The sequence below is a fragment of the Diadema setosum genome, chromosome 20 (assembly GCF_964275005.1).
Source record: "Diadema setosum chromosome 20, eeDiaSeto1, whole genome shotgun sequence".
Lineage (NCBI taxonomy): Eukaryota > Metazoa > Echinodermata > Echinoidea > Diadematoida > Diadematidae > Diadema > Diadema setosum.
The window spans coordinates 16,659,088-16,683,517 of NC_092704.1; the positions used below are offsets into that span (position 1 = coordinate 16,659,088).

Sequence of the window (24,430 nt, forward strand, 5' to 3'; positions counted from 1 at the left end):
GAGAGAATGGATGAAGTCATTGAATGAGAAATGAAGGTAGAGACACTGTGTGCTAAATGATTATGGACATTAACAACCTCACTCAGAACTACCAGGCAACCACATATTTTTTTTTTCTCAATAAAAACCACTAGATGACAATTCCCGACATCAAGCATACGATGGGGGATTCAGATTTTAAACTTTTGCGAGATAATCACTTTTAGAATATCAGAAAGCATAAAAGTCTTAAGAGGTACTCAAAGTTTATGATGAAAATCAGTTCTGAAATGGTTGTGATATCCAAGAAAAAAAGTAAGACAAAGTGGCCCTTAATAAAAGGTGGGACTCATTTATTAGAACCTTGTTGTTTCTGGATATCTCTGCCATTTCAAAGCCGATTTTCATCAACAATAAACTACGAACTCCTCTTTGATTGTATGCCCTTTGATATTTCACAAGAGGTTTCTCATCTCACAAAAAGTTGGAAATCTGAGGTCCCATCTTACACCAAAGCTATACCATTCTTTAAAGGAAGAGGTTATTCAATAAACACTTTATACATCTTACCACCAGCCGAAATTGTTGTAATGTTGGAGTACTGAATATCCAAAGTAACTTCCAGGCTGATTATGTTGGTCAGAGTTGAAAGTAGCGTAAGGCTCCCGAGTATCGATATTGCACCCAAACGTTTCTCGAGAGTATATAGTAAGGAACGCCACCAACACCACTACCACTGAAATGGAAGGAGTCCGCAACGATCCCCGTAATGTTCCGGGGTACGAGCCATTGAGGCAAACCCTCCGCCTGTTACACTCATCATCAGAAAGTTTGGCCATAGTGTTCGTCATATTCCGTACGATTAACATGACGACTGCTCGCCCGTGATCGACGGACACGACTTCAGTCGGGAAAATACACGACAACAGATCAGTCCAGAAGAGTATTGCTTACGTGCTGACTTCCCGACTCAGTGTAGTGAGTTTGTAACGCTTGATGAGCTAATGATAGTATAGTGTGTCAGCACGATAGGTCCAAACTCCAACAACTCCCTACTGAGCTGAGAGCGAGATAAGGTATTTGACTGGCGACGCGACTGGCCCAGTGGACTGCGGAGCGGAACAGACGGAGCGGACGCCGCGTGTACGCAATACCACCGTGAAGAAACCAAACACGATGTACCTACCACTACAATAGTACAGCATATGTGCACTGAGGTGTATAACTCAGTCAACAAGACAACAATAAATATGGGTCTGTCAAATGGTACCCACTAGGGAAAAAGCAAGTAGTGAAGCAGATATAGAAAATGTGGGACTACAAAAGATATTTGTGTCATCTCTCTTTTCGGGTGGATACGTTGTGGTGAGTTCCTCGTCGAGGTAACAGTGGCGCGCACAATAACCTCTATTGGCCAAACAAAAAAAAAAAAAAAGAATGATCTCATTGAATGTAAGAAGATGATTACTGGTACAGGTGTACCTCCTCGACTTGACATTGAAAGACTCAATAAAATGCATGTTTGAAATTCCCCTTGTCTATATATCTGAGTGGCTTATGATTTTTATAATTTTTGAATAGCAAGAGGCAAAACTTCTACTCGTTAATATAATTATGGTAAACGTGCATGTTCTGATACTCGTTTCACTTATACTTCGTAATCATCAACTTGTCCTGTCTGAACGGTACTTCCTCGTCCGGCTTCACCCCCCCCCCCCCCCCTCTCCTGTTTGGTCGTATAGACAGCGCATTGACTAATGAATGTATTGTAATTAAAGGGACTGGTAAACACTTAACAATTAAAGAGAATATTTATTAGAAGTTACCAAAACTGTCTCCAAATCCCACTCAGATAAAAAGGCATTAAACAATGCCCAGAAACTAGTGCTCCACTTCTGATGTGCAGTAGAAGAAATGATCCGCGATGAATAGGTCTCAAAACACGGCTAGGCAAGGATGGAGATATGATTTCATATGTGTACTTCTATACATTGTTTCAACAATCTAACTTGTTCTTCCTCTCTTCCTTCTTTTCTTCGAGAGGTTTATATGTATAGTATATACTTTTTTGGTAGTTTGTATTGTGTTGGTCGCCCACTTGTATCACACTGAATGGCAATTTAACGGTTTTTTTCTGAACGAGAGTTCCTGGTATACAAATATTCAAGTGAGTAAATGCATAAATCACGAGTGTTGTGACCACCGGGTATATAAAATTGTATGTACCACCGTTAAAATACCGTTCCACTTTAAATATAATTATGTAAAAAGTCAAAAGTGTCACAAACGCCAACATATTGCTGCTTTACAACACTCAGGAAAATAATGAATAAAGGGTGCGTTGAGAACTTATAATGATGATATTTTATGATATATACTCATATGGGCATGTTATTTAATCCTTCAGTACCACAAATTCTTGTGATGAAAATTTTTCAGAAAATGAATACATGTAATGGCATTTTATTTACACTTTGTCGATTGTTCCCGACCACCAGACATTATGGTTATGTGGAGCGTGACACTGCGAGTGAATCATTATACCAGTGTTATGCATAACGCAGTTTAACAGTATGATTGATATAATTCAGTTCTTATATAGTAATTTGTTGTTTTGCGATTCTACTGTTAATCTCCGGGTCAAAGCCCGCCATGGTGCTTGCATGTGATATACCATCCTTGTAATTTTCAAACACCATACCTTTTCTTGTTTTCGCTCTGCTTCGCGTTCTCTCCCCCCCCCCTTCAACGTCTATCCTGTTAAAGGGATTGTACAGTACTGGTTGAGGTGGGGATTCATGTTTTGAACATTCCTAAGTGAGATAATGAAAAGCCTCTTATGAAATATGAAAGAGCATGTAATTTTAAGAAGGATTCAACGTTTATTTTGATGAAAATTGGTTTTCAAATGGCTGAGATATCCCAAAAAGTGCTAATAATAAAAGGCGACATGCCACAACTTTATCAGGATCTCTTTGTTCCACCTTGTTTTTGGATATCTCAACCATTTCAAAACCGATTTTCATCGAATAAACTTTTGATACCCCTTAGAACTGCATGCTCTTTGACATCTCATAGAGTGGTTTCTGAATATCTCGCAAAACGTTAAAAGCTAAATCCTCACCTCGACCAGAACTGTACACACCCTTTAACCTCTTCGATTTTATGTGTCTATTGATTTATCTATATATCTTTCTATCTATCTGTCTATCTATCCATCTAGCTATCCATCTATCCTTACCGGCATGGCACCCATATATCAAGTTCAAGTTCAAGTTCAATTATTACTATCTCTTTCTTTGTCTGAAGATTTCTCTTTGTTATATTTGTATGCAAATGCCTGGATTGTTAACGAACAAGATTAACTTCCAGTGAACTTTGATGTTAGGGCTCATAGCACATTCTTTTCAGTAGACCTGCATTGAAGGTGCTTGGTTTCTTACCCCCGATCAATCGAACAAAGCTGGCAAAGTAAAAGAGTTATGAAATAGGCACAGATAATGTTGTGTGCACAATTATGTACTTATTCAGGATTTCTAACTACAGCGATGCACGTACTCTGAACAGTTTGCTTAATTTCTCTATTCACTTTGTGTGGATATAGTTATAACTATTTCGATACATCAAAGGGAGCCATTGCTCCACTATATAGATATTACCTTAAACACGTAAAAAAAACCCAACCAACCAATAATATATTGAAAAGAAGGTGAATGTTATCATGGGTCCGATCGTAAGTGTCATGGAGATTCAGTACCCAGGATTTCCTATCGTCCTCTTGCATTCGCCGTTTACGACAACTTTGCTGTTACTCTACGTAATACTTATGTTTTATCGTATTTGTTGTTATTATTGTATTGTATATATATATATATATATATATATATATATATATATATATATATATATATATATATATATACATATATATAAATAAAAAAAGATTAAAGATAAATTTCACATCCAATCTTCGGTACAGCCGTGTGGCTTTATAGTCACTTAGCGCGCTGCATGGTCATTATGCACTACCTTAGGACGAGATGTTCGAGACCCGCAGGACGCTATCATTTTTTTCTCTCTCTTTCTTTGTGTTTCTTTTGGCAGTTCAGCTTTATTCCGATCGATGCCATTTATCGTATTATCTTATCAATTATACTACCCCACGACACACAGTCGCTCAAGTTCCTCTTTTTTTTTGTCGGAGGCTCTAGGTTGGATTTGCTTCATTTATCATACGTATTGTTTAAATTGCCCTTTGTACAGTGCCCCGCTTGCCACCTTTCCTTTTCCCTTTCCTTTTCTCTACGTTTGTTCCTGTTATATTGTCACAAGACAGGTCGGAAAATAATTTGCATAACTCCACTGGAGCAGGAATGGCAACTGAATGAATTAACTCTAGGCCAGGTGTATGGCGTCTCGCTCATCTCTTTGAAATTCCAGGATGTTATTGTTTGACGCAATAACGGAGTTGTAGACAGGTTTTATGTTGCTATAGAGGTATCTTGTGCCACATGAGTAGAAGGCATCACTGTTCAGTAGTAGTAATGAACTTTTTCATGTCCCTCCATGTCAATTATAGTGTGGTTTAAAGGGGTTGTGTGTCTATCTGCCAAAGAAAAGGAATAACTTATTTTCGTCATGGCTGTTTCTCTATACGTAGCCGTAGGTAATGAGTGTTGTTGGTATCTGAGCAGTGAAGAACAGAGCATCAGGCTAAAATCCCCCTTAGTTATACGCGCTAAGCGTTCAATTTGATATATCTTTCTTTATGAAGTCAATCCCTGCTAATGGAGTTACAGAATTATGTTATGACACGTTTCACTGAAAGTTTGTAAAGCAAAGTTTATGGACAAGGCAAGCAATTGTACATGAATATACCTACCATTGATTTCAGAGGGAAATTATGGTATGCATAAATGTAAGGGTATCATTGCTTTGGAATTGCTGAGACAATATGCTTGGCACGAGGGCTTCCACTTCTAATAACTGATCCCTTTGAAGATGTGTCGGTCACGGGTGATCGTCATGATTCATCTTTCACGTAGAAGCTTGCGTTCCGCACTCTTGGTTCAAGAAGACTTACCATCATACTTCAAATTGTTATTAAAGGTAAAGACTCAAAATCAGACAAGTTTACGTGTTATCTCTATGGGAGGTGATTTTTTTTTTATGTGCATTAACTTGACAACGTTTAAGCACCTTTATCTCAGATGATTTTGCTCCATTTCCTTTGTAACTTAAGTGTGTGGTAACTGAGACAATAAGCTGCAGTAATCATGCATGTTATTCTTTGAAATCTCCTTATTAGTTTGACAATTTTGCAGTTTAAAACTGAAAATGAGAATGGAATGTGGACAAAACGATTCCTGATTCATCTTTCACATACATAAGTTTACGTTCCTCTTTTTTTTCTCGTCGAGACGTATGGCCGAGTGGTTAAAGGCGACGTCTCAGAGACGTGAGGTTGCACACGTGCGGGTTCGAACCCCACAAGATCACGAAACAAATTACTTAGCTATTTTACTTTTTTTTTCTTCAATTTTGTATTACATATATCGTCCATGTAGAAATCACATTCGTATATAAACGCACCTATACACACACACACAGACACACACACACACCATATCCCTCTTTTTTGTGTTGGAGACCATATTGCTTCGACTGCTGCAAAATTTTGCAGGCTGACTTTGTCAAACTGATCATAATATGTAATGACGACGACGAAGGTGTTGTACTTTGAACAATTGTCTTTCAAGACCACATCATTGTTTTGTACTTTGATGACGTCATCACACTGAAAATTGTGATTAAAGGCAAGGTATCAAAACCAGCCGATTATAGGTTTTATGTTTACGGCACGTATTTTTCCCAAGTTGCCAGAAATGGCATAGCGACATCAGTAGTTACAAGGCCGCATTTCCGTCTAGCAATGCAATACATGTTCACGCGGCCACGTTGGTTGAGTGGGCATTGACTTTTCTCCCTGTAATATCTATACATTTCTTTTTTGCCTTACCATTTCCGTGGATGTCCCGTGGCCGAGAGGTTAGGGAAACGGTTTTGCATGCAAACTCAATTATAACTTCAAGGTGTCTATATCACATTCTTTTCTTTGTCGATCACAGATGACCGACATCTGATAACCCCAAGCGTATCACCTAACTCGTCAGTCTGACGAGTTTCATATCTCGTACTTATGTTTTATCGTATTTGTTGTTATTATTGTATTGCGAACATTGTCTCATCTCCGATTAATACATTGAATTCTGAGTGAATTCGTCTTCCTTTCTTAATCTTGCGCTGTGATCGAGTCCCTAACAAGAACTGTATATATCGTATGATAATCATTTTGCCGTTGTTTGACTTCTTTCTGCCTCTCCCCTTAACAAGAAAACTCGTGCACTTTGAGGAAGTCGTTAAACCAGTCCTCGATCACTTCCGCGTCTGTTTTAGATAGTCCTCCGATATGGATAGTAGCCACTAAATAAACCGGAAAATAATACCACAATGGTGTGGTGTATAAACTAATCTTTAAGTGACCATAAATTCTGAACTATCCATGGTCATCAGTCATCAATATTTTCCTTATTTTTTAATTCAGGTCATTGCCCTTACGTTGTATTTAATATTTTGCATTGTTGTTAATATTATTTTGTGCGCATGCGCTAATTGATCTTGTGCAGACAACAACATGGCTCACAGCGATTTCAATATCACACGCACGAAGAACTAACGAGAAGAGTGTTCCCACAACGCCCGCAAAACATGAAAAATAGATAGCCAATGCAAAGACAGCTCGGGAAAAAAAAAGGTCAGGATTATGAATACAATTGTACGTCAATTTTGAAAGTTTTCCTTCAGTGAAATTCCATGAGCAAAGTGCTGGAAGGATTTTGGTTGGTCGTTCGTAAACAGAACTGTGATATGTGTACGAGCAAAGGAACTTAGTGGTGGTGGGGGAATTAAGCAAGGTTTCTACAAAGCCGTAACCAATGAGACTACACTGCAAAATGCATCTAAACCTAGATCTACACATCAAACGATAACATCGCTATACCCCCTGCTTATTCTTATGAAATATGGGATATAGCTTTACGGTCTGTCATGTCTGGTGCCATATTCCATTCGGCCTAGTGGAATATGACACCAGACCGAAGATTTTATGTCCGTATTTTGCTAACAAGCAGGGGGTAACAAGGCGTAATACCATTCCTTGGTAATACTTTATTGGGTAACACAGACTTAAGTATGATAGTAAATAATGACAAATGTTTTCTGTCATTACCTATGATCAGAATCATCACTGGCGCCTTGCGGAAGTTTGATAGTATTGACGCCTGTCTAGTTATCAGGAGATCGTTGGTTCGAGTCCAACCCGAGTATGTGATTATGTATTGCCTATAATATGTTTGTTTGTTGTTTTTTTATCATGGCTTCTTCTAAAATAAGCACCGATTAGTCAGTATTTCTTCTAAAATACTGACTAATCGGTGCTTGTTTACGTCCCAGTGAGGGACAATTTGGCTTTCAGTTGCACAAAAACAAAACAAAACAGCTCGACACAAGAATTCATTAATTTGAAGAAAGAATGAATAACAAATACGCAGAGTACCCGCTGCTAATAGCCGTCACAGATTAGCCTTGGCTGCAGGTCAGGCGGAAGCTCGGTTACTGTATCATGGATAATGACGCTTGTCCATAAAATAATAGCAATTCGGATGTCATTGGCCAACCCGAGTATGTATGCTCATGGTCTTTATCACGGCTATTTACTGAACACTGAATAATTCACATCGATGAAGAACAACTTGTCGATCAGTTGCGACATTTTATGTCTTTTTTTTTTCTTTTTTCTAAATTTCATATAATGTCTTTGACTTCTATACCGCCCTGAGTTAGATTGTGCTAAACGAAAAAAAAAGAAAAAAAAAGAAAAAAAAAAAAACATCTTTAGGCACTCGTCCAGACACAGTCCAAACCAGCAGAGAGAAGCTCTGAATGAAACGACTTCACACAATCCAACCCCATGGCCTCAATATCTGGGAGGGAAATGACTAACATGTTTCCCTTCTCTGCGCTTTTCCTAATGCACACCTTTTATTCCCGATTGATTCCATCCTCTTGTCAGAGTCTCTTTTATACGGCCCTTTTCTACCTACACATACACACACTTGTATTTGTTTGTGTTTATATGTGCATACATTATATGCATATACATGCATGCATAAGTATATCCACATATTTATGCATATCTCTCTCCCTTAGGTTTTTGTGTTTTTCCCTCTTTTTCATGATAATTATTACCATTATATATACCTTTGCTATAATAAATATCATCTTATTGTTATTATTATATTTCATGTACACTTTGATATGTTTGATAACTTATTGCATTAATTTTGTTGGTTGATTTTTACTTCCTTTTTGTTGCCTCTTCTTGGTACACCATGTTAGGGCTCGCTGCTTGCTTCCCCCCCCCCCCATACCTCACTGTCGCTGTTGCTATCACTTTTTTCCTTTCTTTATCCCTCTGTTGTTCCCCATCTTGTTTGATGTTGCCTCCCTATCAATCCTTATCCTTCAAAGGTTGCCCCCATGGTCCTCGGGATCATCACTGTCCCTCCTTTGCCTTTTGTCTGTCCACCCTCCTGCTTTAATGCCCCTCTCTTTACCTGTTGGGCCCCTTGCCCATGACTTCTAACCCTTCCCTTTTATTTTCTTTGTTCTGTGTCCCTAGCCCTCCCCTGACTGTCCTTGTTGTGTGTAGTCCTTATTATGTGATTGCTTGTCCCTGCCTGCTTATCATTTTGCCTCTGACGAAGATTCTGCTAGGATTGAAAGCTTAGGCCCCTTTTGACACCGAAAAAAAATGACAGGAAATGCTTGCCACATTGTCGCAGCATTCTTAGAATTTTAAGAGAGATATTGATGATTTTGACTACACATTACACGATAAGTGGCTGATGAAGGTCGAATGGTTTCACTCTCTGTCCGACTTCCCAGGTCACGGCGCGAAAACACTACCTTCTTGAATGACCGCGAATGAACTTGGCATATTACAGGATATTGACAGGCCTCTTGTAGTCTGATGTGAGACGTCGCTTCGCGCTTCAATGTTCTTGTTGATCTTGGTTTCAGGCTTCATGTAAGTCGCTTCCGTTAAATAGTCCAGTGTTCGAACTTCGCCACCATGACCTCACGCCTTAGGCCTTGTTTGTCTGGCCTCATCTCACCCTTCCTTGCGTAGTGGCAGGCAGTAACTCCTCTCACCAGATTAACCTCCTCTTGTAAATCTGACAAGCTTCAATATCAGAATACCAAGTGCCTGACTGTGGGTTCAAGAACTTTAGAGATGGGTCGTAGATATAAATAGAGAATGCCATGAAATACAGTATATACGTTTCGTTCAAACCAATTAAAAGATGGACATGTTACGTGTGCATATTATGTGCTAATTTCAGGTGACTTACATGACTTATGGGCTGTGCATGTTGCATTGTTTATCGACATAATAAAGAATGTTGAGCTATATGTATATTGTATATGATATAATCATATATATATATATATATATATATATATATATATATACATATATATATATATACGCAGACGTACTATGTTACACATACTCACACACAGAAGTACACACATGCAGACGCACACATAAATCTGCACATTGTGTGAGTTATTATCATAATGTATGGGTCCATTGAAATTGGCGCTATTGATATCGACAGGATATCCCGCTTAGAAAATATAACAATAAAACTCATGCAGTGAAACCAAGGAGATATACAATGCAATTCTATATGACACCACCCACTTGGATCCTGTTTCCCTCATTTCCTTGCTCTTCTGTGTGCTTGTTTTTGTTTTGTTTTGGTTTGTTTTGGTTTGTTTGTCTTGTTTTATTTGTTGTGTGTACTCTTAATGATATTAGTAAATGATGCTTAAGATAAGCGAGCTTACATTCGTTGTTTAGGCCCAATGGTACAAAGAGTCATCAAGAGTCATCATATTTCTGCTTGCAGCTTCTAGAAGGCACGATAGAACGGCGATAGCAGAGATGGACTCGGTGTGCGTGCGATGTTTTTGCTCATTGTCCAATACTGCATAATTAGAAGAATCAACCTTGTTGTGTTCGAACTTGTGAATACCAATGGGGTTCAGGTGATAAACCTTAAGGTTTGCAATAAAAAGATAAATTCATTGTTTATATTATGTTTATATGTTGGTGTTTTTCTTCCTTGTCTAGTGTTCTTTTATGAATGATTTTACACTGAGCAATCGAAAGTTGTTGGCAGCTGCAACAGTTGTGTGTTTTCATTCGTTTTTGTTTTAATGTGTGTCTGTGTGTTTTCCTTTTTAATGGACAGCAGCTGGGTTCTCATAAGCACGCAATGCTCTCGGTTTAAAGTTATACCCCACAATCTGATCCGCATTGGCCAGCTGTGTGGGCTGACAGGAACCGGGCGCGCCAAACGTCACAACACGCAATAGGTATTATTGTGGTAATGACCATAATTGGACAGCGGCCATGAGCTTCATCGTTATGCAGTGTTATCTGGCAATGGTTGTTCTATCGTCTACTTATCTCCATGGAAACAACAGAATTGAATTCAGAGAAATTTTCATTACGACAGCAAGACAATATATCATAGTTCAATTCTATATAATATCATTGAAATATTGACCATAAATAATTGTATTATGCATACCGAAATGACAATAAAGAATTATCATTTTAATAATGAATTGAAGTAAAGGTTTGATCACAGTTCGAAATATTAATCTCCGAAATGTTAGGTGTCGATTTTACTGTTTTCATCAGTATAGACTGACCCGTCTTGACCTTGAACACACTACTGTCGATAAGCTGGTCACAGACTTTCGAAAGATTGCAGCGCCCCCCCCCCCCGACTTTTGCGAAATATCGATATTCCTGGTCCGATATGATTGCTATTAAAGGGATGGTACAGTATTGGTGGAGATGAGAATTGGGTTTTTAACTTTTTGCGAGACATAGTACACAGCATACCATTTTAAGAGGAATTCAAAGTTTATATGATAAAAATTGGTTTTGGAATGACTGACGCATCCAAAAAACAAAGTAAAACAAAGGGATCATAATAAAGTGTGGGTCCCACACTTTATTAGAATCACTCTTTTTTTGATATCTCAGCCATTTCTAAACCAATTTTCGATCAAATAAATGCTGAATTCCTCTTAAAATTACATGCTCTTTCATATATTTTAAGAGGTTTCTAATTATCTCACCAAAAATTGTTAGAAACCTGAAATTAGGTCTCAACCAAAACTATACGATCCCTTTAACCTTTCCCTATAGGTCCACGCATGGTAGCCTGATGGAGATCCATGTGTATACGTCGGGAAGCTTCAGAAGAGGTGGAGCTGGAATGTCATTTTATAATAGTCTTCAAGGATCTACTTGTCCTTGGAGCTTCATGTTTTCCTAGCATGTTGTATTCCTGACAAAAACCTTTTATTCATCTTTCATTGGCGAAAAACCCTTTTAATATAGAACCGCAACCGTTATGCCAAAATTGTCGCAATTCCTCAATAGGGTATCGGAACTCCTTTAACGTAAGGGGATAATTCTGTCCTTTGATAGTGATAGTAGGCTTATATGTATAGGCTGATACTGTTTGTTGCCATTCTCCTTGTCCTTCTTAATTGGACTGGCTGTTTTTTTAAAAAGCTCTCTGATGACTAAAGACACAGTTCGAGAGAAGTATAGGAAGTTTTTCCTCGTCTACCACCTTATGGTCAGTTACAGTTTCAGTCCTATGAAACAGAGTTAGGATGTAACGCGTATACTTACTTGTGCTCATGCGTTATATATGAGTGCGTTATTGAGGTGTACAGTGTTGGTCAGTGTGAGTTGGTTTGCAGTAGTTCTTAATATCCGGGACACCATCTGATTGATTCACAGTGAGGCTTGTCGAGGAAAGCCAATGATCACTCTCAATCTGTCTATCTCTCTATCTCCCCTAGTCGTGATCTCCGTGAGTTATTATGCAAAATCCTTTTGTAATAACTGCCCTCGAAATTTTGTTGTAGTTTTTTTTTTTTTTTTTTTTTTTTTTTTTTTTTTTGGGGGGGGGGGTTGTGTGTTTTTTGTTTGTTTGTTTGTTTGTTTGTTTGTTTTTTTTTTTTTTTTTTTGGGGGGGAGGGTTCACTCTACCGTATTGTAGGTCAGAGTGAACTTGATAAATAAAAAAAAATTGAAAATGAAATAATTGAGGAGAACTGTGGCGTTATTCGTTGTAAAAATAAATTTTGTGGCTTCAGTGAATCTGTTTGAGAAAGCCGTAAAGTGTCCTGTGCCTATGTTCATGTCTGTGTTCGAGTCTTTGTCTGTGTTTGTGCATGCGTGTTAGTATGTGAGTGTGAGTGTGCGTGTGTGTGTGTGTGTGTGTGTGTTTGTCTGTCTGTCTGTCAATCTGTCTGTCCCTGTCTGTGTATGTACATTGTGTGTTCAGTTGGTTTTGTCTCCTCGGTCTCACATCTTGACGATAGCAAGATTCAAGTAAAACATCATTATAGTTTTGCATTTTTTAACTGTCCATGCTATAAGGGCAACGGCTGCAGTCACGGTGGAGCACCTGCATGTTATCTTAAAAGGTCTTCACATGAGTGTTAGGTGACAATAATTAACTTTGAACTTCAAGTGACATCAGTTGATTATAATTGCTCATGTGAAGTTCTCAGTTGATTCAGTAAGCCTTGTTATTGTCTATCGTTCTCCCACTTTGTTCAGAACTAATTGTTCAATAACAACATTTACTTACTTCTCAATATAATGGCTGGATAATTTTGCATTTGTGCCAGGAAATTTGGATATGCTTGGAGAGTTTTATGCCCTATAATTATACAATTTGAAAAGGTTCTTAATAAACGGTGAAATAATCTGACTAGATATCCAAGTGCTTGGAAACATATGTTTATTTTTTCAATTATCATCATAATAATTACATGTATCTGTAAAATCACTTGCATATTGGCTCTATAGCGACCGGTTCAAATGACACATCCCTACAGCACCACCACTCCCCCCCCCCCCTTTCATACATTCCGCGATTGCTGTTAACTTACACTTGGTTAGTATCATTTATCATTTCTCTCATCATAGAAATATCGAAGCCAATAATACCTGTGGATTATATTGTCATTCATTGATAGTCAAAACCGTCGTCTTTAGTCACCATGGTCATTATTTCAAACTCCCCTCCTTCGTAAAAGCCATGCTCGGTACATAATTATGTGTGCCTATATCAAACTTTTTTCTTTTTTTGGGGGGGTGCAAATCATTTAAAAAAAAGTGGAAATGGTAGTCAGTGGCTGAACGAGTAGAGCATTTGCAAAAAGAAACCCTTTAAGTTACGTATATGATATAATCATCTATGATGTTCCAGTTATCATGTAATCCTATATAAATGGCACTTAATTGGTAGCATACTTCCAGCCAACATCAATAAAGGGTTCATTAGAATGCACCCCTTGACATGACATTACCAGAAGAAGGCTCTGGGTATTACTACGTAAAATTATGATTGAAAAAAAAAAATGCTTCCAAAGCTATTGTAACTGCTGACAGGCCTTCTGATCACCTTCTAGATATGCAAGTTCATTCTTTGCTTGAAAACGAATTCCATCACATTGTTACGGTTTACTGCTTCTTTTGTCGGACTGCTTGTCTGTCCATCTGTATGATTATCATTCTGTCTGTCTGTTTGTCTGGTCATTAGTCTGGCCTGTTGTTGATTTTTCTGTTGGCCCGCTTGTTTTGATCATTCTATGTCATATTGGCCGCATGATGGCGCTTAACCATTAGTTCGCCTGACTTTCTTGACAGCACAACTTTGTGCTCTGTGTTCGTGGGGCTTCAACGCCAAAAAACTTCCGACACCAATTACCCTGCAGTTCTCGTCATTAGTTTACACGATGTGACGTATAAATATACTGCCATAAATATGTAGGTCTGTATGTGTGAATTGAAATTGATTAAGTCCACGAACTTTTAATAATATTGTTTTGTTAAAAATGATTTTTTTTTTTAAATATCTGCTTGATCAGAAAACTTCTAGGAAGATCATACCATTGTTTGTTAAGATCGGTCTTGTGTCTTTAAGGGGTGATGAACCGTGGACACTGTGAAAGACCATAATTTGAACATGATATGATATCAAATTAACAATGAGTAGCCACAAATTGGAGAAAATGAATGACTGCATACTATCGTTGCGTGTGTTTGTTTAGTTCTATCAAACGTTTTGGGGCAGTTCACGAAAAAAAAGTGGAGATGATAGGAAGAACAATCTTTTCAGTAGCTGAACGAATAAAGCATTGATTGATTGATTGATTGATTGATTGATTGATTGATTGATTGATTGATTGATTGATTGATTGATTGATTGATTGATTAAAAAAGACAGAAAACACCCCCTAAAGATCACTAAAAGACCAAAATGTAGGCTAATCCACCCAGAGATCTAATACGGTGGAACCACGAGGACTGCCGAACCGTTCACTTACAGACAAATAAGACTATGAAGAGATCACTAAAAGACCATTTAAAATACAATTTGTATACTTCCTGAGATCTTTGAGAGCTCAATCAAGATCTCGCAATGATCATTAGGCCAAAAAAAAAAAAAAAAAATGGTTGGTTTGCCCTTCGCGACCGACCGAAAATCACGGAAATTTTTTTTTTTTTTGCTCTTTCAAGTTTATTTTTTTTTCCACAAATTTCATCTTCTACAAATTTGTGAATGGTTTTAAACCCAAAATTATCCATTTTAAGCTAGAGAAAGAATAAAAAAAAAGTCTAAAAATGTTTGTTTGTTTGTTTGTTTTATTCATCTCATCGACCCGTCGTAATTGTGTTTGGGCCGCGCGGGTCCACAGGCTACGTTTTATAGCATGCATTGCATCCTACAATGTAGCTACCTTTTTGGCTCACATGCGTGCACGCGCACGAAATCCAATCAATGCATGTATTATGCACTTAGTACAGGGCTGCACACTGGCGACCAGTTATTCGCGCTAGCTTGCGCATTGGCGCTGCTCACGCACTGCCATGCCATGCAATGTATGCAAAGCATGTACAGTGTAACTGCTTTTCGTTTGCTTGCGATCGGTCATGCGCTATGCCAGACAAGAAGCATTGCACGCATTTCTGGGTCATTCAAAGAGGTTCTATGGAACCTCTTTGGGGTCATTTTACTCACGATCCGATCCCGACTTCGCAGCAGCGTGGCAGTTGACATGTTAGAACTAATTTACTTGTGTCGATTTTTAGAAAAGTAAAAACATATTCGATATTCAGCGATACAGTAAATGGATCTGATTGCGTTCAGTTTCATTTTACAGTCATTTCACAAAATATTTTAATGAATATTTTCATTCGTTCAGAATGATCTCACAATGAAGATAGGCGCAAAAAGGATTACGAAATCGGCCCTTCCGTGTACTTTTTAAGAACGCATGCACAAAATGTGAAGAGATAATTCTAGGGAGAAAAAAAAAATCATGAAATCATCGCAGTCCCGCTTACATATCGTCGGCATTACCACGAACCGACGCTATTTCGTTTTTGAGCGAAAATGCAGTTCTGAGAAAATCGCGTTTAAAGATCTCACAAGTTTTAGACAACGTTTTCAATGACTTTTCCTGTCTTGTGTGTGAAAATTTTGACAGGGTGATGAGAGTGGAAGTTATTCTTCTTATCCATAGTGTAATTTTAGTGTGAATTCAAAAAAATTACGATATTTCTGTCTTCAAACTCACTGCGTCGGTTCGTAAATCCATCGTTTCTTGCGCGCACCATAGGTTATGTACTTAAGCGCGGGTCCCACGAACCGACGTAAGTTGTATTACGCCGGTTCGTGAGACCCGCGCTGTAGGGCCTGTACAATAGGTAACGTGCAATACGCGTGTATCTACGAACCGTCGCTATTTCATTTTCGTATGTGTTTACATACAAATACTATTAGGGCTATACCTGCTTATCAACAATAACCTTATTAATTGAAATTAATTGTCATGTAATGATTGTTGTGATGATTACAATACATTTAGTGATAATTAAGATGATAATACAAGCCAGTTTCTCTTAATTGTTCTAAAAAGAGTGTTGTCATTGTTTTCATCTTCATTTAGTACACGCATGTATTGTTATTATAGCTGTGGTTGATCGTTCCAAAGATTTCTTTGCCCCCCCCCCTTTTTTTGTGGATATATTATTATTTAACACTTTTGCATTTGGACATCTATGGTAATACATGTATTCGGTATACTGTGTTTCATATTTTTTTTACTTTTTACCGTTTTTTTTTTTTTACTTAATTAACTTACTTTTTCATTTTTTCACATTATTTTTAATTCAAATTCGGTTCACTTCTTTCATAATACACTGTAATTATGAATGTTTGTTCTAAGATGAAGGATACCGCTAAATCTTGGGAAAAAGACGTGCCAGTCAGTAATAATTACTTGTATTTACTCATCTTTCATACTCATGCATGCACTCTGTTATTTCTTTCTCTGAAATAATATATTAATTTCTTTATTTCTTATTATTCCACATATTTGTGACATTTACTTTGTCACAATTTTTATCAGTGTCATTATTGTCATTTGGCTCGCATGCGAATTCACTCATAATTCCTCATTTTCCATCTTTCTCTTTCCTGCTCAACAGATTCTATGATAGCTGCACCTGATCATATAAAGACATAAACTCATCCTGCATGCACTCTTCGAAACTGATAAACTCCTAAAAATACATGAATATCAACACTATCAGAATTTCAAGCTTCATTTTAAATATATAATAATGGTCATGTTTTATTATGCCTTTTGCAGCAATATATTGAAGAGGTACATTATGTAATCGAAGAAACATAGGTCCTCAATAGAATATCAAATTTGAATTATTCAGAGATGAGTAATGACAATGGGAAGGATAACAATTGTGGAAGAGCTCCATAAATCAATACATATCCAATGGCAAATGGAGATGGAATCAAGATTCAAGAATATGTGTAATTCAAGTTCATTATTATATCAGTTCTTGTGTGTTCACAAAAAGAGGAACACAGTTCGAACATGCACACCAAATCTTACATCGTACATTTACATCTATAGAGTGCGGACGGAACATATACAAGAGAAAGAATAACATCCTCAAATTAATATATCAAGCATAACTACATGTATGTATATGACCACTCAAAGATGTTGCTGCATATGCATGAAGCTTGAGAGTGCTGCAACACCCATATGCTCAGATAAAAACTTGATGTATATCATACAAAAGAGAAGAGGTACTGCATGTACATGTAGTTACACTATTCACAGGACAGTAGAGAAAAAGCACGAGAGAGGGAAATGGGTGTCTAAAATAGGTCGATGTAAGGAGTGCCAAGCCAATTAAGTCTCTAATAGAAGTCATACATATATAAGGAAACAAATTAATCACAACATAAATGATCATGCTCATGTTAACCAATAATTAGCATCTAAAAATGTGTGTAGAAAGCCCATAATATCAGCCTTTCGCCCCGAAGGCTTGTATTATGAGAAAAGAGAAATTTTGGCCGACCCCCCCCCCCCTCCCTGTGAATCCTTAATCCACCAGTACTATAAACACATTCTGAGAATGTGTTTTAGTACATGTACTAGCAAATTCACAAGAGGGTTGGGGAAATTCAGCCAAAATTGTGTGTGGCTAAAATAATTAAAAAGAAAGGTCATCAGCAAAACTACGGGGTGGATGCAGACGAATTTTCATGTGATGACTAAAAAATATGCAGCTAAAGGAAAAAAAAAAAAGACGGCGGAGAGGGGCCAAGGCTAATTTGACTCCCCTCCCCCCCCCCCACCAAAAAACAAACAAACAAACAAACACCACTGTTTTACAGCACCTTTCAAGGACTCTTAATTTTTTGTTTGTTAAAAACAAACGTCTCGAAGTAAAGAATTCCATATTGTAGGCGAAATGTAGACCGATACAGTGTATAAAGTGTACATCCCAAGCTATTAAAGAAAAAAAACACAGATTATGAATATCATTTAAAGTAAGAATTTCAGTGTGTTTAATCATCTTTAGTTGAGTTGCAAATGACATGTAAATATTTAATAAGAGCAGTAAACTTCGAAGCGCCCCCAAGCCCTTCTATACTTAATTATTCATGTGTAAAGGTAGCGCCAGGGCACTCTGGTGGTCTAGTGGTTATGACGCTGGTCTAGTAATCCAGTGGTCGTGGGTTCGAATCCTGCTTGGGCTGCCTGTGATTTTTTTTTTCATAGCAGCCTACAAACTGCACACTGCAGTTGCGTGCGTTACTACGGATGGAGACAAATGAATAATCTATTATTTTAATATACGATGTTTGACATCCTTATTGCAATCACTTTCTTTAATCGTGAATTTAGAGACATAATGAATTATTATTAAAAGAACTCAAATTTCTGTATTTTGTTGTGAGTTTGCATGGGAACATACACGTATCATAATTTACAATTTTAGTTAGATAAAGAACATCTTATAACAGAACAGTCTAGTGATGGTTGAATAATTATGTCAATTTGTGAAAAGTCCTATCATTTACATGGAGTGCATGTTCCCATGTTTATAAGAATCATACGTGACACATTCAAAGTGGGTTGAAGACAACAAAATAATAAATAAAAGAATAAAGGAGAATAGAACTTAATCTGATTACAGCATCATCTAAATATTGCCAATGTGCACTTAGAAATCTATCAAGATTTATCACAAGGTTATGATTACCACACAAAACCTTCAAGATTTATTATCATGAAATACATACCAATGAACACTTAAAAAAATCTAACGTTCCACATCCACATGAAGCTTTCCTTGATATAAATGTCTCTCTGTAGTGTTATTAAAGTGTAGCAAAATTGTAATTATGACATCACAGAATGGAATGCATTGTTTTCACCTTCAATCTTAGGATCTCCTTTCATGTTTCCACTTTACAATCACATTTCACTGTAGATATACCGTCCTTATGTTGTCGCCCTTCATCCCAATTTCTCCCTTCTATCCTATCTGTAGATTGTCTTCTTTCCTAAGCCATTGTATTCACATTCCTTGATGATCAGCACGATGCTGTACTTTTTTCTTCTTCTCTGAAACAGTCCAGCTCTTCGCTACTGCATGGCATCAGTCATCTGAAAGAAAAGACAGAAATTAAGAACTTTCGATTAAAATCAAACATCATGATACAAGATACAACTTTCATTTTGAGAAAAAGAAATCAGCCAACTAAACTGTAGTTGAAATTATTTTGCTCTATTTATTTAAACATAAAACAAAACGGTATACAGGATCAAAGAATGTCAAAAAAATACTGCTGTTTTTGATGCATATTCAAATTGTCTCGCCTTTTACATATTTTAATGATGCAAGATCTTATGTCTAGCACTTAGTAAGTCTCATGTAGAATTTAAATTATTATTCACATGAATAAATCTGCATGTCCTTGTAAACAAGGCATTGCTTTGAAAAAGCTGAATATTACTAATTGCATCTGGGAAAGAGTCTACGACAATCAAACTTGTTTATTATCAGAGACTTTAACATCTTAATAAGACCTAGACTCTACATTACCATTGTATTCACATCCGTTGGTGATATACACGACCCTGTACTTTTCCTTTTCTTTTCTGAGACAGTCCAGTTCTTCGCTACTACATGGCACCAGTCATCTGAAAGAAAAGAAAGAAATTAAGAACTTTTGATTAAAATCAAACATCATGGCACAAGATACAACTTTAATTTTGAGAAGAAAAAAAAATCAGCCAACAAAACTGAAGTTGAAATTATTTTGCTCTATTTATATTAAACATAAAACAAAATGGTAGGCCTATGCAGGATCAAAGAATGTCAAAAAATGCTGCTGTTCGTATTTGATGCATATTCAAATTGTCTCTTCATTTACACATTTTACTGATGCAAGATATTATGTTTAGCACTTGGTATGTCTCATGTAGAAATTGAATCATCATTCACATGAATATAAATCTACATGTATTTGTAAACAAGGCATTGCATTGAAATAGCTGAATATTACTACATGTACCTGCATTTGGGAAACAGTCTATGACAATCAAACCTGTTTCTTATCAGAGACTGTAACATCTTAATTAGACCTAGACTCTACATTATCATTCAGCTTTTAAAGGTATTAACCATTCACCTATAAAACACTGGCATTGTCATGTGCATCATATTTCTTTGATACTGCACATATTTTCATGAAGTCTGCACAAGAATGCAAATGAAACACGTCTGCTGTTTGGTATTTATGAAAAAAAAAAATCACTAACCTGGAAGTCCTTGGCCTTAGAAATAACACGTGGCGAGTTAGTAGGAATTGACGTTAAAATAGAATAAGAATAGATCTACTAAATAGGCCTTTGCCTCATGAATGTCTGGTCTAATTATAGACTAAGTGAAGTCTAGACCTTTCACTTTTAAGTTACCAGTGGTTCACAAAATTTATATTATAGATCTAGACTACATCTAGATCTAGACATCTAATACTATTAGATCTTGGCAACTTTTGTCTTTGTGACACGAAATTAACACGTCACGGATGATATTGCGGCGATATCCAACAGGATGACAGTACCACTATTACTGACTCAGTAAGTTGACATAGATAACTAACATCAACTTGTTAACGTACGTTAGAGATGGCACCATATACAAAAGCCGGTGACACTGACACTGACAGATCGAACGACTACGTTTAGACTAACGTTAAAGAGTTAGACTCGCCATCTCAGTAAGTCGGCCAAAGACAAAGTCAATACAGGGCTAAGTCAGTGTTACTGTTATGTTAGGCCTAACAAATGTTAACGGTTACTCGGTTACAGTCAGACCGCAGCAAGTATGCTAATGAGCCGATCCGGCAAGATTTATTCAGCACTCTCGTTGACGATCTTTGCGTTCGAAAAGTGTCTCGTCGTGCGAGATTTTGCGAGAGTTTGACAGGGCTATAGTTTTCACAGTGTAGCGACTTGTACATACATTCATCATGGTTATAAGTCACGGTAAATTGTTCTCCAGACTTTGATCTTTATTTTGATACTAAATTTGCGTATAATATCGGTTCTTATCATGACGATATAATCAGTTGAATTTGCGTAAATTTTACCTGCTTTTCACGGAAGATTTTGTCGTCTAAAGTTCGTTTTTGGTTCCTGACCGGATTAAGAAACTGTTGTTTCTGATTTTGGCTTTTTCGTAGAGAGGAAACTTAGATGCTCGTCATATATTGGAGTCAAGGAGACGCAAGCATGATTTATACTAGTTTTTCCGTTTTGAAATGTCTGTAAAATTCACTCCTAAGCCAGAAGTATGCTCCATACAAAGTGTACAGTGGCGCGAAAGAGCTCTCTCATTGGACAGTGCTTGCTTTCAGCGCGCGCTGTACCACTGCTTCTAGCTTCTAGCTTCTGTCCGAAGCACAGAAATCTACACGCGTGCCTATGCAAGCATGCGCTATGCACGCATGTGGCATGAAACCGTAGCAGCGTGACGGAATGCAAGCGCTGAATGCAAGCGCTGTCCAATGAGGGAGCTTACTCTTGAGATTGCACGGTTTCAAGCTGACCAGCCCTGACATCGATGTATATTTTACTGGTTCCTGACCGGATTAAGCAACAAATTGTAAAGATATTCACATGGATACAAAGATTAAGAGATGGACTACCAAATAATGCATTTTCATTGAGACGCAAGGTGAATTTGGCATTCTTTTGACGTCTTGAACATGTACTGCACGAATTACTTTTTTCATCATTTTTCAAGCTCAAATTACGCTATGATATTTTTCATTTACAATAATTTGAGTAACATGTGACGATAGCTTACATATTTTCCTTGAATTTGATACCAAATTTGTAAATATAAGGTGTATTTTTGTTACCGAAAGCCCAAGGACAAAATCCCCTTACGCAGCTCATTACGTATGCAAGCCTCGAGCGGGCTTGCATACGACTTGAATAAATACGAGCGAATTATCGGGTGCTGCGGACTGACTGGTTAGGTTAGGTTTACCAGAAGTCAAGAGTCCTGGTTAAATCAGTCGAGGGACATTTCGTAGAAGTCCTTCGATTCCAAGAATAAAAAGTGTGAAAGAACAAAGGGAAATAAGGAAAGAAGAAAGGACAAAAGATTATGTATGGCTGCTGTGGAAATCGACAGCGCCACTGTATCACTATCAATCAAGCGTAAATATATAAACGCCATTTGGTTGGGCCACATTCACAAGTTTTAGGGGAAAAAAGCCCCACCGCTGTGCTTAGGTACTCCACTCGAACTAACGTTAGACATACACTACACACAGTACGGTACTAGGGCTGAATTCACAAGTATACTTTAACACTGCACTGTACAGGAAAGCCACCTAACCTGTAGAGTACTCGTAGTGTTTAGGTAGTATCACTAGACCACATACTGTCATAGATGACATCTACACCAACGCTGCACACTGGCACTGGTCCGACGGTCCCTGACCAGGAAAAATCACTGTTGGACACTGACCAGTAACTTTTTCAGGAATGGACCAGTAAAGATTGGGGGAAAAAATGGGTGGACTCTACCTACTATTACCACTAGTCTAGATGTAGATCTAGAGCTAGACTACCGTGTACCGGTATGGCTCTGAACTGTGTTAATTTGACTTGGTCTTAGACTTCAGCTGATCTTAGTTTTAGTAACTGGTACCGGTATTACAAGTAAAGTCTTAACTTAGACTTAATAGTTAGACTTGAAAGTAAAAGTCTAACATGTCTAACTTTATTCTTTACTCTTCCTTTGAGTTTTACTGTTAGACTTTTTTTTTTTTTGTTTAGTAGCCTACGCCTACTTTGTCAATCTCATGATTTCATTTTCAACTCAAAAGTCAAGGCTTTAAATAGTGTCTTCGAGACTTTGAAATCTTGCAATCTGCATGTCTTGCACACAGACGTTACGACTACAGTACTCAGTAGTCTCAGAAGTAACGACATAAGTTGAAAAGAAACAATAAATAATATGATTTGGGATCTAATTTGAAATTGTATGGCGTTTACAGACTAGGCTTCATAAGCATCACGCGATTGAATACATGGGACTACACACTACCGCAATTAATGGTTATGGTAGTCCAACTGAAACTGTTATTTTGAGCATGATTTTAATAGGATTATAGCTTACCATTCACTTCACTCGTGGACAGTGGGCTGGCTTAGGCCGTCATTCATCTTTCAGAAGGTTTGGTTCTCACTCTGAGATCTGGATTAGGGCCAAAACCTAATTCTAGGCCAGTAAGTTGAACAAAGCTCAAAGTAACGCAACTGCGACAGTTCGTGAAACCCGCATTGCTCTTCACCGTAGCAATTCGGGTTTTACGAACCGGCGTATCTTTCGTGCGTCGGTTCGTGAAACTCCTTTTTCTCAATTTCTCGATATTTCGAGTACCGTCGTTTTTTTCTTTCTTTGATAAAATTAAGAATAATTAATTTTGTGATCTAAAATTTTGGGATTCGGTAGAGTTTTGAAAGCACTTTCATTTGGTACCAATATCTCGATTTTGAAAATTTTGACCAAAATCGAAATAGCGTCAGTTCGTGAAAACGCCGACGATATTTGAGGTAGAAATCGTCCCAAAAAGGATCATGAATTTGGCCGGCCGCGTCGTACACCTTTCAAAAGCTCATGTACGAAATGTGAAGAGATTATAGAGGAGAAAAAAAAAATAAAGGACACATATGGTACGTGCATCATAAAAGATTACAGCCGAATAAAAATTCATGAAATCAACGTAATCCCGTTGAAATTTGAGGAAATAATAGGCGCAAAAAGGATCTTGAATTCAGTCCTGCATGCCGTGTTGGTTTTAAAACGCATGCACAAAATGGGACGAGATTATCGGGAGAAAAATAAAAAACACATTTTTACCCTTCTAGTGCGTGCATTACAAAAGATTACATCCGAAGTAATAAATGAAATCGCCACAAACCCGCTGATATTTGAGGTAGAAATAGGCTCAAAAAGGAACGTGAATTCGGCCGTGTCGTATACCTTTTAAGAACGCATGTACAAAATGGGAAGAGATTAGCGGGAGAAAAATAAAGGACATGCACGTTTTCATCCCCTTGTGGCGCTTGCATAGATTACAGCCGAGTAGTAATTCATGAAAATTTCGCAATCCCGTTGATATTTGAGTAAACAATAATAGGCGCAAAAAGAATCTCGAATTCGGCCCTGCATGCAGTGTATAGTTTTGAAAACGCATGCACAAATGCGAAGAGATTATCGGGAGAAAAATAAAGAACGCATTTTCAACCCTTCTGGTGCATGTATCACAAAAGATTACAGCCGAAATAATTAACGAAATAT

At 37.5% G+C, this 24,430-nt stretch overlaps 1 protein-coding gene and 1 long non-coding RNA gene across 3 annotated transcripts in view; both read right to left on the reverse strand.

The window, feature by feature from the left end:
* LOC140243713 (integrin alpha-9-like) overlaps nt 1-922 on the reverse strand; it is a 57,917-nt gene extending 56,995 nt beyond the window's left edge. Inside the window, exon 1 of the mRNA XM_072323373.1 lies at nt 550-922. Within this exon, the coding sequence (XP_072179474.1) occupies nt 550-848 (299 nt within the window). The 5' untranslated portion in view covers nt 849-922. The remainder of the gene's footprint in view (nt 1-549) is intronic.
* Nucleotides 923-16,823: 15,901 nt separating this feature from the next.
* Nucleotides 16,824-23,589, reverse strand: LOC140243689 (uncharacterized). 2 transcript variants are annotated; one of them, XR_011902242.1, is made up of 3 exons: nt 23,246-23,589; nt 19,649-19,746; nt 16,824-19,209 (listed from the first exon to the last, which is right to left on the reverse strand). It is a non-coding gene; the product is annotated as an uncharacterized lncRNA (long non-coding RNA). The 2 variants fall into 2 exon arrangements; XR_011902241.1 differs by lacking the exon at nt 23,246-23,589 and having other exon boundaries at nt 19,649-20,739.
* Nucleotides 23,590-24,430: the final 841 nt, after the last annotated feature.